Genomic DNA, 15364 nt, shown 5'->3' with positions numbered 1-15364 from the left:
TACAAAGGTTTTTTAGTTTTTCAAAGTTAATTATTTAGTGACTTTTTTTTTTACCTTTGCAGCCTGAGGAGTACATGCAATATGCACAGTGCTGGGCTTCACCCCATTTGCCTTAGGTCTTTTAAACAAAGCAAACCTACTTTTCCTCCTTCCTCTATCGCCATTTGGGAGAGACCCATTATACCTGATGGAAGAAAAACAAAGTTTAAGTGATCTCTTGTAAAAAAATCAAACAATTATAAAACAAAGGTTTTACTCTGTCTTGCAAAACCAATTCCCAATTAATTATCTATTAGAACAATAGTTATCTTAGTTTTTTTAGTAATTGTTGATCTCCGGACCAGCTGCTTTGATGTGGAACAAAATCAGATTCTTTCTGGCCACATTCCAGGTTACAGAGAAGTACCTTTTGGATGACACATACCTTTGAGTTATCTATATTTGCATTTACCCCCTCTTTTATTGAAGAGAATTAAAAGCCAAATAATGGCATATCTGATTCCTTATAACTCATTCCATTTCCCTCCATTTTTTAAGGTGAATATTTGTGATAATACAACCTTCAAAAGTACAGTATGTATTGTTCAAAATAGGATCTCTTTTAATTGTGAACCAAATACTTTAAATAGCTGGATTTTGAATTAAGGAATTTTTAGACTTGTCTGTAAGTCTCAGCTACCTGCATATACACTTCACACACTGTTGGCAGAACCTGCCCAACTGAGATTTCTGCTAAGTAATAGTTAAATATACTTTTGTGGTATAGACCTTATGAACTACTGTTTCCCTGATAACATATGCCTGACCAGAAAGTAAGCAAGTAAGCAAGGACTGAATCAGTATGAAAAATTAAAAACAAACCCAAACAAAAACATCTGAGTGTTTATTATGTACCAACCAAGCACCACTGGGTTCTAACCTATATATCACCTCATTCAATCTATCCTCATAAAAATTTCGTAACGGGCTGGCACTGTGGTATAGTGGGTGAAGCCTCCACCTGCAGCACTGGCATCCCATATGGGCGCTGGTTATAGTCCCTACTGCTGCTCTTCCAATCTAGCTCCCTACTATGGCCCGGGAAAGCAGTGGAAGATGGCCCAAGTGCTTGGACCCCTGCACCTGCATGGGAGACCTGGAGGAAGATCCTGGCTCCTGGCTTTGGATGGGCCCAGCTCTGGCTGCTGCAGCCATTTGGGGAGTGAACCAGCAGATGGAAGACCTTTCTCTCTGTCTCTCCCTCTCTCTGTCTGTAATTCTACCTCTCATATAAATAAAATAAAAAATCTTTAAAAAAAATAAAAACTCCACAAACAAGACTGGTGTCAGTGTCCCCATTTTTACAGATTTGGAAACATGTCCAGAGAATCATCTTCTGAAGGTCACACATGACACTGGCAAAGTCAGAATTTAATATGTTTGTATGTTTGCCATGCTGTTTGTCATTCTTTACTGCTTCACTGAGGCACACACAGTCCTCATCCACTGCCCACTTCCTTACAACATCTTTGGGTTGTAGTCTCCCATGAACAGTTTGTCAGTCCACAGGGAAATGAGGTGGAGAACTGGGACAGTTTTGAGGTTGGAAGACAAAGTGATTGTAAAATGATCTGCAAACATGGCTGACATAGAAGAATCACATTTTAAAGCTATAAGAGAGTCAATGACTGCTACATATGAAAATTAAACTGACCCTTTATAAAAAAAATTATACTTGGGAATAGAAGAAAGTCCTTGCTAATCTTGTTAGCCTTGCTATAAGTTCAATGTAGCATCCCTTAACTAACATATTGGCTTGCTAGTCAGGCTGTGTGTGGTCACCAGCCCCACAGTGGGTTCCTCACTGCCCCTCACCACTGTGCTCCGAATGGCACTACTCATTCCTCTTCTGGACCTATGCTCTCTGTAGTACATGCATTCCTATAGTCCAAAGCTCTAAGTAGCAACAGCATGAAATGCACAACCTCATCTAGTTTCACTTTTTGTAGAGAGGTGTTGGCAAGAAGCATTATTTGCATCTTAAGACACATAGAGTGACACATATAGAGACAATTATTACTGCTAATAATTAACTAAAAAGCTTCTAGGCTAAGAGAAGTAGGTTTAAAACCATATACTAGGTTTTAAACTCTGTTCTTCAAATGACTCAAATTTCCTGCTAGAATAATTTAACTTGGAAAGGTTTATGGTACTTCAAAGTTGCTTATCATTAAAATCATTAGAATCTATGTGATTCAAAGTTATAATACTGCTGTTACTACATTAAGTTTACAATCTCAGAAGTTCTGTTTCTAACAGAAAAATCGTTAGGTCTCAAAGGGTACTAAGCTTGTCTGTCATTTTACATGGAAGGAAACTAAGGCCCAGAATGGTTAAGGTATTCTTCCAAGGTCATTCATGCTGCAGTGCCAGAACAGGCTAGTATAATTGAGGATTTTGACTTCCACCCAAGCTCAGTAACTCCATGTTTATTATCTCTCTAGTTTCTCTTACTTTCTCATGTGAAACAACATATTCTCTCTTAAACAGAACATATACTAACCTGATTCTCAAACATCTTACAATGTCTGGAGCTGCTTTTTAGGCAGAAGGAACAAAAGGAAGTTAAATTTTTAAGTTCTAATTTCTTGAGCTCTCTAGTAAACAGAGGCAAATGCTGTGTCTCTGTTTGGACAGTTAGGGCTAGTTTAAACTGAATAAGTTGAAATAGGGAGTCATCTATTTAATCTTCAGACTATGCTTTTGGGAGTTAAGTGCATGAGGCAAACAAGAGGTTGTGTCCTATCTGGGCAGTAGTCATCCCACTGTCACCTTACACCTGGCCAGCTCCTTTCATCCCGAAGTACTGTTCAGCCAGATCCTAAGCACAACCCCACAAATACCTCAGAGAAGCAAAAGAGCAAATAAATACTGACTTACATGAATGACCTAAAGCAGGAGACAGGAAAAGAGATTGATTTTTGATAAAGCTGGCTGAAGCAAATTTTTCTAAAAGGAATAACTAAAATGGAATAACTATGCAACAACAAACATGTTTTTCCAATTCATTTTTAAGAAACTTTGCCTTTCCTGAGGGTGAGACAAAATTTATGCAGTATTTGAGCACTTATAAAAGACAGCATAAATATGAGAATTAAGTTTCTTGATTTGATAATATTATCCCATAGCTTTGAATTCTGTTTGGATGTAGTTAAGATATAAATTCTTTTAAAAACACTTCTTAGATACCAGTTAATATACATTTTTCAATTTTATGGCTCATCAGATGGAGAAATCTTACCCTAAGACAATGAGTTCACCATATTTTACTGGTGCCTTGGAAGGATGATTTTCTTGATCAGGAGAAAACATGAGCTTGGTTGTCTTTCTCAAATCTTTGTTCACTGGTCAGGAGCTTTGAAACACCTTTTGCATTATTTCCTGGAGGGGAAAAGGTAATGTGAACAATGAATTTCCCTTTAAATACAAGATGGCACTTTCCAGCAGTGCTCTAGAGCACAGCATTATGCAAAGTATCACCTGGTATACAATGCATATGACATTTCTTCAATGGTTATTTGCCCCAAATATGGAGTAAACATACTTTTTCCTTATTATTTCTGTTAGTACAATTAATAGCTGGATATTATTTACAAAACATACTAAGATGTGAAAAGTTGAGAGAAGGCAGACCAACAGGGACCTCAGAATCCAAGGAACAAACATGGTGGTGAGTTTTGTCTCTCTTTCCCTCTCTCTCTTTTTCCCAAAATAGATTCCTGACTTTGAGGTGAAGAAGTCAACAACCTGGAAATGTCAACTGGCCCAAAGCCACAACAGCCTGCTCTCTCTAACAAAAGGAAAAAGAGTAGCTTAGAAGATTAAAAAAATTTTTTTTTACATTTATTTATTTGGCAGGGAAAAAGGAAGGATGGGAGAGGAGGGGAGAGAAAGAGAGGGTGAAAGAGAGAGAGACAAAGAGTTCTCATCCTCTGGCATGCTCCCCAAATGCCCAGTTGTCAGAGTTGGGTTGGCGTCAAAGCCAGGAATTAGGAATTCAATTCAGTTCTTCCACATGAGTGGAAGGAGCCCAATTACCAGGCCATCACCACTGCCTCCGAGGGTCTGCATTACCAGAAAGCTGGAGTCAAGAGTTGGAGCAGGGTATTCAACCGAGGCACTTTGCTAGGGGACAGGCATCCTAACTGGCATGTTAACTGCTATGCTAAACACCTGTCTCAGAAATTTTTTTTGATAGTAATAATTTTAATCCCGCCAAACACAGAAAATACTGAGTCTCATCTGGCCCCTATCCCTGACACACATTAACAAGAGCCTGAACTTCCACTTCATGAACTCTAATGAGGAAGTCTAATATCTTCACTGGGGTTGTAAGAGTAGGCTAAATAGGGAGCCAGAACTGGAAATAACCCAGATATTCTAACTAAGTGAGTGATAAACTGGTATACTCACATAATGGAAGACTGGTCAGTAATAAAAAGAAGCTATTGATATATGCAACAATGTGGACGAATCTCTAGAGAATTATGCTATGTAAAAGAAACTAATCTCAAAAAGTGATATGAATAATCCCATTTATATAACATATAATATGTGTAGGAAGGAAGTGGATATGGCTACAAAGTGACAGTAAGAGGGGCCCCTGTGGTGATGAAAATGTTCTGTATCTTTATCAGTATATTGGCTGTGCTACTTTACTAGTTCTGCAAGATGTTACCACAGGGGGGAAACTGAGTAAAGAGTAAGCAGACTTTCTTTCTGTATTATTTCTTATAATTTTTTGTGAATCAAGAGTTATTTAAAAATAAAAAGTTCAATTAAAATATAAATGTGACACAAATATACAAACAAAAGACTAATATTTCTGATAAGCCAGAAAAAATACTATACTAAGCTATTTTAAGAAAAACATTTCTTCCATTCAAATACACTAAAAAGGGGGTAGGTATCTGGCACAGTGGCTGACATGCTGTTGGGAAGCTGGCATCCTATACTGGAGTGCCTGGGTTTGAGTCTAGTTTTCTATTAATGCCCAGACTAGGAGGTAGCAGGTGATGGCTCAAGTAGTTAGACCTCTGACACCTACATGGGAGATCTGAACTGAGTTTTGATTCTTGGCTTCAACCTGGCCCAGCTATTGTGGGCATCTGAGAAGTCAACCAGTAAATGAGAGGTATCTCTCTGTGTCTTCTTCTCTTCCTGCTTTTCAAATAAAATTAATAAAAATCCACAAAACAATATTTCTTACCACACAAATTTGTTTTTGCTGATGAAATTTTAATAATCAAATTTGTCTTAAAAGGTTACAGAAACCAATACATAGATTTATCATCATAACGGCCTGGCCTTACTACTTCAGTAAAAATAAACTATACTGGAGGCAGACATTTGGACTACAGGTTAAGTTGCTCATATCCCATATCAGAGTGCCTGGATTCGATATCTGACTCTGGTTCCTGACTCAAGCTTCCTGCTAATACAGGCCCTGGAGTGTTCTTGCCACCCATGTGGGAGTTCCCAACCCACAGCTTTGGCCTAGACCTCTGGATTTGGCCACAATCAGGTACCAGCCATTGTGGGAAGTTGGGGAGTGAACCAGCAAATGGAGTACTCTCTCTCAGTCTGTTCTCTGCCTCTTAAATAAACAAAAATTTAAAAACCTTAAGCCATATTTAGCAAATTCCCTTTTTTGAGAAAGAAACTGGTGTTATGCTAACTAAAACCTTCAATGTAAAAATGTGAAGAGTTTTTAGAAAAATTTACTCAAGTTTTCCAAATAGCAATCTTGGATCTGTATAACAAGACCTTCTGTGTACATGAAAACCCACTTGAGTACAGAGACATGTACTCAACCTTCCCATTTCCCCCTCAAGAAACATTTCAATGGAAAAAGTTACACCAAAGCTTGACCAAAGGTTTTAACTGCTTTTCTTTTTAGACAACCAAGGTACCACCATCAAACGTGAAAACACTGCTTCAATGCATTTCTGACCAAAACCAGCAAGTTATACATTTAATAACAAGAATTTAAATTAATTTAAAATTAGACTGTAACAAAACTGCTCTTCTTGGTTTGGATTCCTATTTATAGCTACTTTCTATTTAAAGAAGTGATATTTTTCCACATATAGTAGCAAAAATTTTCCTCTTAAAAATAAGCATATGTATTTAAAGAAGTAAATCAACTTAAAATAGTATTAAATAGTAAGTACAAGGAGATGGCAAAAATCTGCAAATGTTCTATGAATGCTTCTATTTGACTGCCATTAGTATATCCCACGGCTAGCAAGTATTAGTTTGTGTTCTAGTTCCGGCTCTCTCTGAACAAAGCAATCTGTTTCCTCAACTTTAAAAAGGAATTAAAGTAGAATAAAGAGAATTTTAAAGCTGGAAAAAATACAAGTAACCATCTGGTCTAGACATAAGAATTCACAAGTAATGTGCACAGCACTATATGTTTAGTTTTACTGCATCTACAGCAAAGGAACAATTTTTAACTTAGACAAAGAACTAAAGAATAAGAGTAGGGCTGGCATACATCCTCCATTCTATAATTTTTAGAGCTCTTGGGTAACCAAGCCAAGAAAAATTATATTATTTCCAATCAGATATATTCTTTTTTTGCTTAGAAGCCCTGGTATCTGGAATATTTATTAGTGACATCTAAGTTTCAATCACCAGAAGGTGGCAGTAGAGTAGGGTGGGGGAGGGGGCAGCGTTGAGGCAAGAGTGATTCCACTGCCATCTTCATTACTGGAATCCCATATGAGTGCTGTACATGTCCTGGCTATTCCACTTCCGATCCAGCTCATTGCTAACGGCCTGCCTGGGAAATACAGTGGAAGACAGCCCAAGTACCTGTACCCCTGCCATCCACTTGGGAGACTCAGATGGAGTTCCAGGCTCCTGGCTTTGGCTTGGCTCAACCCTGGCTGTTGAGGCCATTTGGGGAGTGAACCAGTGGGTAGATGATCTTTCTCTGCAACTCTTTCAAATAAATAAATAAATAAATCTAAAAAAAAAAAGATATTTCAATCATAAGAACAAATTCAAACCTGGCTTCTATTTTTGTCTCTGTGGGGAGCAACTCGGACTAGACTAAGTTACTGGAATTAAGACTTATTCTATGCATCTGCTCTCCCACAATATGGCGCTGAAAGGGAGTAAACAACTTCTACGCAGCTGCCTCTCGCCAGCTTGACTGATGAATTGCAGGAGCTGATCTTGCTCCTGATTGGAGGAGAGCAGCGTGCTCAGCATGTGGGTAGCAGAGTTGGGATTGGTGGAAGAGGACTATAAAGGAGGAGAGAGACAACATGCACCGGGAACATCCAGATAACATCTGAGCAGCCCCCGAGAGGGCCGGCCGGCGGTATGCCACTCCCCCGCGGAAGTGGGGAAAGTGGCAGGGGGAGCCGCCCCTCCATGGAGGTGGAGGGATCAGCAGCCAACCCGGGAAGGACCAGCAGCAAACCCGGGAAGGGCCGAGCAGACAAAAGAACAGCGCAGGGTCTAGTGTTGTTCCTCTGCGAATGGGGGAGCGACAGTCTCTAACAATCTAAACTTAAAATACTTAATAGTATTAGTTATATACTTAAAAAATACAAGATAAACAAGTTTCTTAAGTTTAGAATGGCATATAACCAAATGACATTATAACGGGCATTATTAAACTACAAATAAAAAGTTCCATGATAGCTATTTTTACCGAAACCTTTCATTGTAATTGTAACACATGTTGATAGGTGGTTATTGCACTATGAGAAACGGTGACTTGATCAGCCCTCACCCTGACTGTTGATGAGCAACTTGATATGTTATCCCTCTTAGTATTTTTTTTGTTTGTTCTACTTAATACTTTTGGTTGAATACTGTAATCAATACACAATTCTTCTTAAGTGCTGAAACTTAACTGAAAAGTGATCACTGTTAAATATAAGAGTGGGAATAAGAGAGGGAAGAGATGTGCAATTCGGGACATGCTCAAGCTGACTTACCTCAAACGGTAGAGTTAGAAACATACCAGGGGATTCCAATTCAATCCCATCAAGGTGGCATGTACCAATGCCATCTCACTAGTCCCAGTGATCAATTTCTGTTCACAATTGATCATAATGATAGGACTAAGAACCAAAGGGATCACATAAACAAGAATAGTGTCTGCAAATACTAGCTGATAGAATCAAAAAGGGAGACAATGATCCAACATGGGGAGTGAGATACACAGCAGACCCATAGAATGGCAGATGTCCTAAACAGCACTCTGGCCTCAGAATCAGCCCTTAAGGCATTCGGATCTGGCTGAAAAGCCCATGAGAGTATTTCAGGCATGGAAAGCCCAGACACTCTGGGGAAAAAAAAAAAAAAAAACTAAATGAAAGATCTCCGCGAGTGAGATTCCAGTGGAAAGAATGGGTCATCAAAGAAGGAGGTACCTTTCTCTGAAGGGAGGAGAGAACTTCCACTTTGACCATGGCCTTGTCTAAAAATTATCAGAGTTAGTGAACTCAGGGGGCTTCCATAGCCTTGGCAGCTCATGACAAGAGCCTAGGTTGATTACTGATGCCATAAACAAGAGTGTCAATTTGTTAAGTCAACAACAGGAGTCACTGTGCACTTACTCCTCATGTAGGATCTTTGTCCTTAGTGTGCTGTACATTGAGATTTAATGCTATAACTAGTACTCAAACAGTATTTTTCACTTTATGTTTCTGTGTGGGAGCAAACTGTGGAAATCTTTACTTAATGTATGCTAAACTGATCTTCTGTATATAAAGAGAAACGAAAATGAATCTTGATGTGAATGGAAGGGGAGAGGGAGTGGGAAAGGGGAGGGTTGCAGGTGGGAGGGACGTTATGGGGGGGAAGCCATTGTAATCCATAAGCTGAACTTTGGAGATTTATATTCATTAAATAAAAGTTTAAAAAAAAAAAGAAGCTTTTGGCCAGCGCCGCGGCTCACTAGGCTAATCCTCCGCCTAGCGGCGCCGGCAAACCAGGTTCTAGTCCCGGTCGGGGCGCTGGATTCTGTCCCGGTTGCCCCTCTTCCAGTCCAGCCCTATGCTCTGGCCAGGGAGTGCAGTGGAGGATGGCCCAGGTGCTTGGGCCCTGCACCCCATGGGAGACCAGGAAAAGCACCTGGCTCCTGCCATCGGATCAGCGTGGTGCGCCGGCCACAGCGCGCTGGCCGCGGCGGCCATTGGAGGGTGAACCAACGGCAAAGGAAGACCTTTTTCTCTGTCTCTCTCTCTCTCACTGTCCACTCTGCCTGCCCCCCCCCCAAAAAAAAAAAAAAGAAGCTTTTGAAATCTTCATGTGCATTCTAAAGAAAGATGATCTTCACTATGATTTAGAATCTTTAACAAAGTCCAGTAGCTACATAGTGCTTTCACATTCACTCTTTATATTCTTTCTGTATTTTTATTTATTTACATACTTATCTTAAATTTTTATTTATTTATTTGAAAGGCAGAGAGAGATTGAAACAGAAAGAAATTTTCTATTCCCTATTCACTTCCCAAATTCTCACAACAGCAGGGCTGGGTTATACCAAAGCTAGGAACCCAGAATTCAATCTAGGTCTCCATGTGGGTAGCAGGGACCCAACTACTTGAGCCATCACCTATTGTCTCCCAGTGTATGAACCAGCATGAAGCTGGAATCAGAAGCAAAACCAGGACTTGTACCTAGGCACAACAACTTGGGATGTTGGTTTAACCACTATGTCCAATGCCTGTCCCCTCTCTACATTTTTTTTAAATCTGAGTAAGGTATGATGTTTCAGAGGTGGGTATTATGCTACAGTGAGTTAAGCTACTGCTTGGGATGCCTGTATCCTATTTCAGATTGCCTGAGGGTACTGCCTCTGCTTCCAATCTGGCTTCCTGCTCATCTGCTGCCTCCGAGGTGGGAGACTGGGATGGAGTTGTTTGTTTCTGACTTCTACCTGGCCCAACTCCAGCTGTTGAAGGCATCTGGGGAATGAACCAATGGAAGATCTATCTTTATCTCTCTCTCTCTCTCCCCTCTTATTGCTCCACTTTTCAAATAAATTTAAAACCAAGTAAAAAAGATAACAATTTTAAAAATGAATTTCTAAAGCTATGCATTTGACAACTAGAAATGAATATGTACATAAAAATCACCCTAATTCTGGAATTACTGGCTGCATTTTTGGCCTTAAATTAAATTGTCTGATCCTATGTAGCCAACTCTAACCCAATATGATCTAGTACCAAAATTATGAAATAGAATCATTAACTCTATCCAGGACCAAAAAAATTAGAGAAATTCATGCTAATAAGGCTGTTTTTTATAGTATCCATTACCTTAAAGTTCTGCTTGATTCTTGAAAATTAAGCCTGTTGCTCTCATTAGCAGAAACCAATCTTCTAAGGTTCAGAAAGTTCTTGTAAAAGAAATAAATTCTGGGGGCTGGCACAGTGGCATAGCAGGTTAAGCTGCTACCTGCAACATCGTCATCCAATATTAGAGAGCTGGGTTTAGCCCCAGCTGCTCTGTTTCTGATACAGCTCCCTGCTAATGCGACTGGAAAAGCAATGCAAGATGACCCAAGTACTTGGGGACCTTTACCACCCACAAGGGAGACCTGGATAGAGTTCTAGTCTCCTGGCTTTCTCCTGGACCAGCCATGGCCTTTGTGGCTGTTTGGGGAATAAACCAGGGGATAAAAAATCTTTGTCCCCCCTTGTTTCTATTGCTCTTCCTTTCAAAAATAAATAAATAGATCTTTAAAAAAATTTAAAAATTCTGGAATAGTGTTAGTTTTTTTCAATGCAAGTTGGGAAAACATGAAAAATTAGTTATAGGGCCAGCGCTGTGGCATAGTGGGTAAAGACACCGCCTGAAGTGCCAGCATCCCAGATGCCGGTTCAAGACCCAGCTGTTCCACTTCCAATCCAGCTTTCTGCTATGGCCTGGACAGCAGAAGATGGCCCATTCCTAGATCCCTGCACCTGTGTGGGAGACCTGGAAGAAGCTCCTGGCTCCTGGCTTTGGATTGGCCCAGCTCCACCTGTTGCAGCCATCTGGGGAGTCAACCAGTGAGCGGTTGGAAGATCTATCTCTTTCTCTGCCTCTGTCTCTCTGTAACTGCCTTCAAAGAAATAAATCTTTAAAAAAAAAAGTCATAAAATAAACAATTCTTGGGAACAGTCTTACAAATGTGATACAACATTCTAAACATTCTAAGCATTTTTTTTTTAAAGGCCAGTGTGATACAATTATTTTCTTTTCTTTTCTTTTTTTGACAGGCAGAGTGGATAGTGAGAGAGAGAGAGAGAGAGAAAGGTCTTCCTTTACCGTTGGTTCACCCTCCAATGGCCGCCACGGCTGGCGCACTGCGGCCGGCGCACCGCGCTGATCCAAAGGCAGGAGCCAGGTACTTATCCTGGTCTCCCATGGGGTGCAGGGCCCAAGCACTTGGGCCATCCTCCACTGCCTTCCCGGACCACAGCAGAGAGCTGGACTGGAAGAGGGGCAACCGGGAAAGAATCCGGCGCCCCGACCGGGACTAGAACCCGGTGAGCCGGTGCCACTAGGTGGAGGATTAGCCTAATGAGCTGCGGCGCCGGCCACATTATTTTCATATCAAATCTTCCCAAAGGAAATATGTAACTGTCAGGTTCACCTAAACAATCAAAACTGGGAAACCAATTTCCTGCCCCCTTAACATAAAATTTTCTTTTATTATTCATATTATACACAGACTTTTGCTTACTATCTACTAAGACAAGTACACAATTCCTACCGTGAAAGATAAAAGGAAGTCAACAAATACTAAGTAAACAAAACAAATCTTACATAGATGTTTACACAATTTCTGAACACTTCTAATTTGGTGGGCAACAGGTAGGCATAAAGGGGTGCTGAGAAAAACATTATAAACACAAAAATGCTATAATGCTTCTTTATGGTGAAAAATAGGTGAATTGCATATATTGCTTCTGATGAAACAGCTCCATAGTTTCTCTGTAGTTAATTTCAAAAGGATGACTTGGAAAGAACTATTTAGGTATATTTATAGAGGAACCATTTTATGAAACCAATTCAGCTGATGACAGAATGGAGGTAAATTTATAAGAGTCCTGGTAACAGCAAAAATTTAATCAACTTCTTTCTTTCACAATCAGTAGGATTAATAAGCAGCATTTCTACATAAAAGGAAAAGTAATGGTGTCAGCAGTAGTAGTTGGAGATTACTACTTACTGTCAGTGTCTTCTAGTTTCTAACACAGTAGTGGAGGAAGTGAAAACCATGTTCCTTATCCCAAGATACAGGTACCACCTGTACAAATGGCTAGCATCTCCTCACAGAGTAGCCAAATGACATGCTGAGAGACCATCACATACAGAAATAACTTATTTTCTTCCTGATGGGAAAGCAATTAACATTTTTCCCAAGGACAGGCTATGTTCCTCCAAAGTAGCTTATCAACCTAGGCATTACTGACATTTTGACGTGTATGTGTGTCTGGCCTGTGCATTATAGGACATTCAGTGAGCAGCATACCTGGCCTTCACATCCCCTAGATGCCAGAAGCACACCCTAACTGTGATCATCAAAAATATCTCATCATCCTGCCCACCCCCTACCCCAAACACTGTACTAACCACCCACACTGTGGATAATGACTTCCTCGTAGGAGGGGAATTTCTCCCAATTTTGGCATACTGTCTGGCACAAGGTATGGTACATAATTGATATGTGCTTACTAACATCATACTGATGTTGTTGTCTTATAAGGTTATTTATACTAAGCCTTATTTTAGTAAAGCAATAGTTTTGAAGGTAGCTGCAGTTTCATATTTTACTAGAATTGGTAAGAATGGCAGAGCATGAGAAGAGAAGAACCATCATCTTGCTTTGATGGCAATTATTATTTCTGTGCATTTAAAATAGTTTACAATGGGAACCTCTCTAAAATGGCTGAAGGAAAGGAACCATGGCTAGGGTGGCTACAGAAGTGCTGAAAAGCCAGTGCAGGAGGCCAGATAAGGCAGTAACTTCTAGACCTAGGAGACTTATTTCTAGGAAATTTAAAAGCAGGATTTGATGAAGAATTCCTTTTAAGTCAAAATCAGTGTCAATCTGAACCAATCATGGGCTAATGTCTACCTTCCACTTGTATAAAATATTACTTAACAAAATGCTTCCACATAATATCTGATTTGACACAACAGCCTTATGAATTGGGAAGGAAAATCTTAACTCCATTTCCAGATAAGGGAACTGAGTTGTTTCAAAAGATCAAATGACAGGTTAAAGGCCAAATAACTCAAGCAGAGGCAGAATTGAAATCCATATAATAATTCAACACAGAGTTGTTTAATTTGATCAGAACAACATCAAGTACAATCATCTATCCCCATTTTATAAAGGGAAACTGAAGCTCCTTCAGGTGAAGTAGTCCAGATTTTCTGATACCAATGGGGCTAATTTTTAAACAGGTATAAGAGACCCTTTTTTGGAACCATTAGGAGAAAGACTGAAAAGTATAGATGTATAAACACTAAATAAATTACCCTGACTGCAGACTAGTATAGAAACACCCCTGCAACTATGACTGGTGCTTTCTGAGATTATTTGAACCTTTGTCACTGTCACTTCCTCAGTGCTCACTGTGTTTGTCAATCCTGTTTCCTGGTAGTGATCAACAACAACAAAAAAAACTTCAGTAAATGAACTAGACTTTGCATGCTTGTTTAAAAATAGAGAGGGGAGAAAGAAACCCAAGAGGAAAAAGCAGGTATCTGCACTAAGGCAAATTCCTGTTCCATCAGTTAAAAAATGAATTTAGAGAGCTTAGGTAACAAGGCCTCAAGCACTCGCTGAATGCAACAGCCAAGAGAAGGCAGCAGGGAGTATTCTTGACTGGGGAAGAGACTGTTTGAATACAACCATGCCACTCTACTCCAAAATAATTAGCTAATTTGCCATACATAGAAAATGCATTTTTAAAGGTACAACTAAGAACTGAAACATTTTTATTTTCCTGTCAATTCTTGGGTGGTATTCAACAATTTTAGAAATTCTCCTAGGTTTAATCATTAAAGTCCCCAATAAAATTCTGCAGGAAACAGCAAATTCGGTGGGACTGAACAGTTATTTAGAACAAAAACAGGATAAAAGCATATGTATGGGATACTCTATCATGTTCTAAAGTCAGCATCCTATACTGAAGTCCCTTTTCATAATGGCTACCACTGGGTTATGTATCTATGCCAAGTATTGTTTTAAATACTTTGTCATTTACTGACTGAATCCCCAGAACAAACCTTATGAGATAGGCAAAAAAACTAGGGTTACAATTCAGATTCCACCACTCCGGAACTGACAAAACAATTTTGAGCTTTAAAGTCATGGTGTGGAGGGTGGGAGAAAGTGTATGGAGGATCTACACTAGGAAATTCAAACATCAGGCTGGCGCCATGGCTCACTAGGCTAATCCTCCACCTGCGGCGCTGGTACTGTGGGTTCTAGTCCCGGTGGGGCACTGGTTCTGTCCCAGTTGCTCCTCTTCCAGTCCAGCTCTCTGCTGTGGCCCGGGAAGGCAGTGGAGAATGGCCCAAGTGCTTGGGCCCTGCACCCGCATGGGAGACCAGGAGGAAGCACCTCGCTCCTGGCTTCAGATCAGCGCAGTGCGCCGGCTGTGGCAGCCATTTGCGGGGTGAACCAACGGAAGGAAGACCTTCCCCTCTTTCTCTCTCTCACAGTCTGCCAAAAAAAAAAAAAAAGAAAGAAAGAAAGAAAGAAAGAAAGAAAGAAAGAAAGAAAGAAACGCAAACAGCAAACAAAAATCCCCAACTCTTTTCCTACTATAAAGTATTATATAATGAGGTTTTATTATTATTATTATTTGAAAGGCAGAGTTACAGAGAGAAAGGGAAAGACAGAGAGAGAGCGAGCATGCACACAATATTGGAGATATTCCATCTGCTATTTCACTCCCCAAGTGGCTGCAATGGCTGCAGCTGGGCCAGACTGAAGTCAGGAGCTAGAAGGTTCTTCCAGGTCTCCCATGTGGGTGCAGGGGTTCAAGCACTTGGGGCCATGTTCTGCTTTTACAGGAGCATTAGCAGGGAGCTGGACTGGAGGTTGAGCAGCCAAGAATTGAATCGGTGCCCATATGGGATGCCATCACTGCAGGTAATGGCTTAACCTGCTACATCACAGTTCAGGCCCCTATGGGATGATATTTTACATAACTGATGTCATTATCCTAACAGGGGCAATATTTTTAAAAATTATTTGAGAAGTAGAGTTATAGACAGTGAGAGAGAGAGAGAGAAAGGTCTTCCTTCTGTTGGTTCACTCCCCAAATGGCCGCCACAACTGGCACTA

At 40.2% G+C, this 15364-nt stretch overlaps 1 protein-coding gene across 4 annotated transcripts in view; it reads right to left on the bottom strand.

The window, feature by feature from the left end:
* The window catches only part of PELI1 (pellino E3 ubiquitin protein ligase 1), a 70736-nt gene that overhangs the window by 13019 nt on the left and 42353 nt on the right, over positions 1-15364 (bottom strand). For 3 of the 4 annotated variants that reach the window (XM_017340733.3, XM_017340734.3, XM_002709842.5), the window contains 2 exons: positions 3281-3420; positions 55-184 (listed from right to left, as the gene is read on the bottom strand). In XM_017340733.3, coding sequence (XP_017196222.1) covers positions 55-184; positions 3281-3351 — 201 coding nt within the window. In that variant the 5' untranslated portion in view covers positions 3352-3420. Of the gene's footprint in view, positions 1-54; positions 185-3280; positions 3421-6858; positions 7013-15364 lie in introns of those variants that run through there. The other variant, XM_070069046.1, reaches the window with a different exon arrangement.

The sequence above is a fragment of the Oryctolagus cuniculus genome, chromosome 2 (assembly GCF_964237555.1).
Source record: "Oryctolagus cuniculus chromosome 2, mOryCun1.1, whole genome shotgun sequence".
NCBI classification, from domain to species: domain Eukaryota; kingdom Metazoa; phylum Chordata; class Mammalia; order Lagomorpha; family Leporidae; genus Oryctolagus; species Oryctolagus cuniculus.
This window is presented reverse-complemented; position numbering and strand designations above follow the sequence as displayed.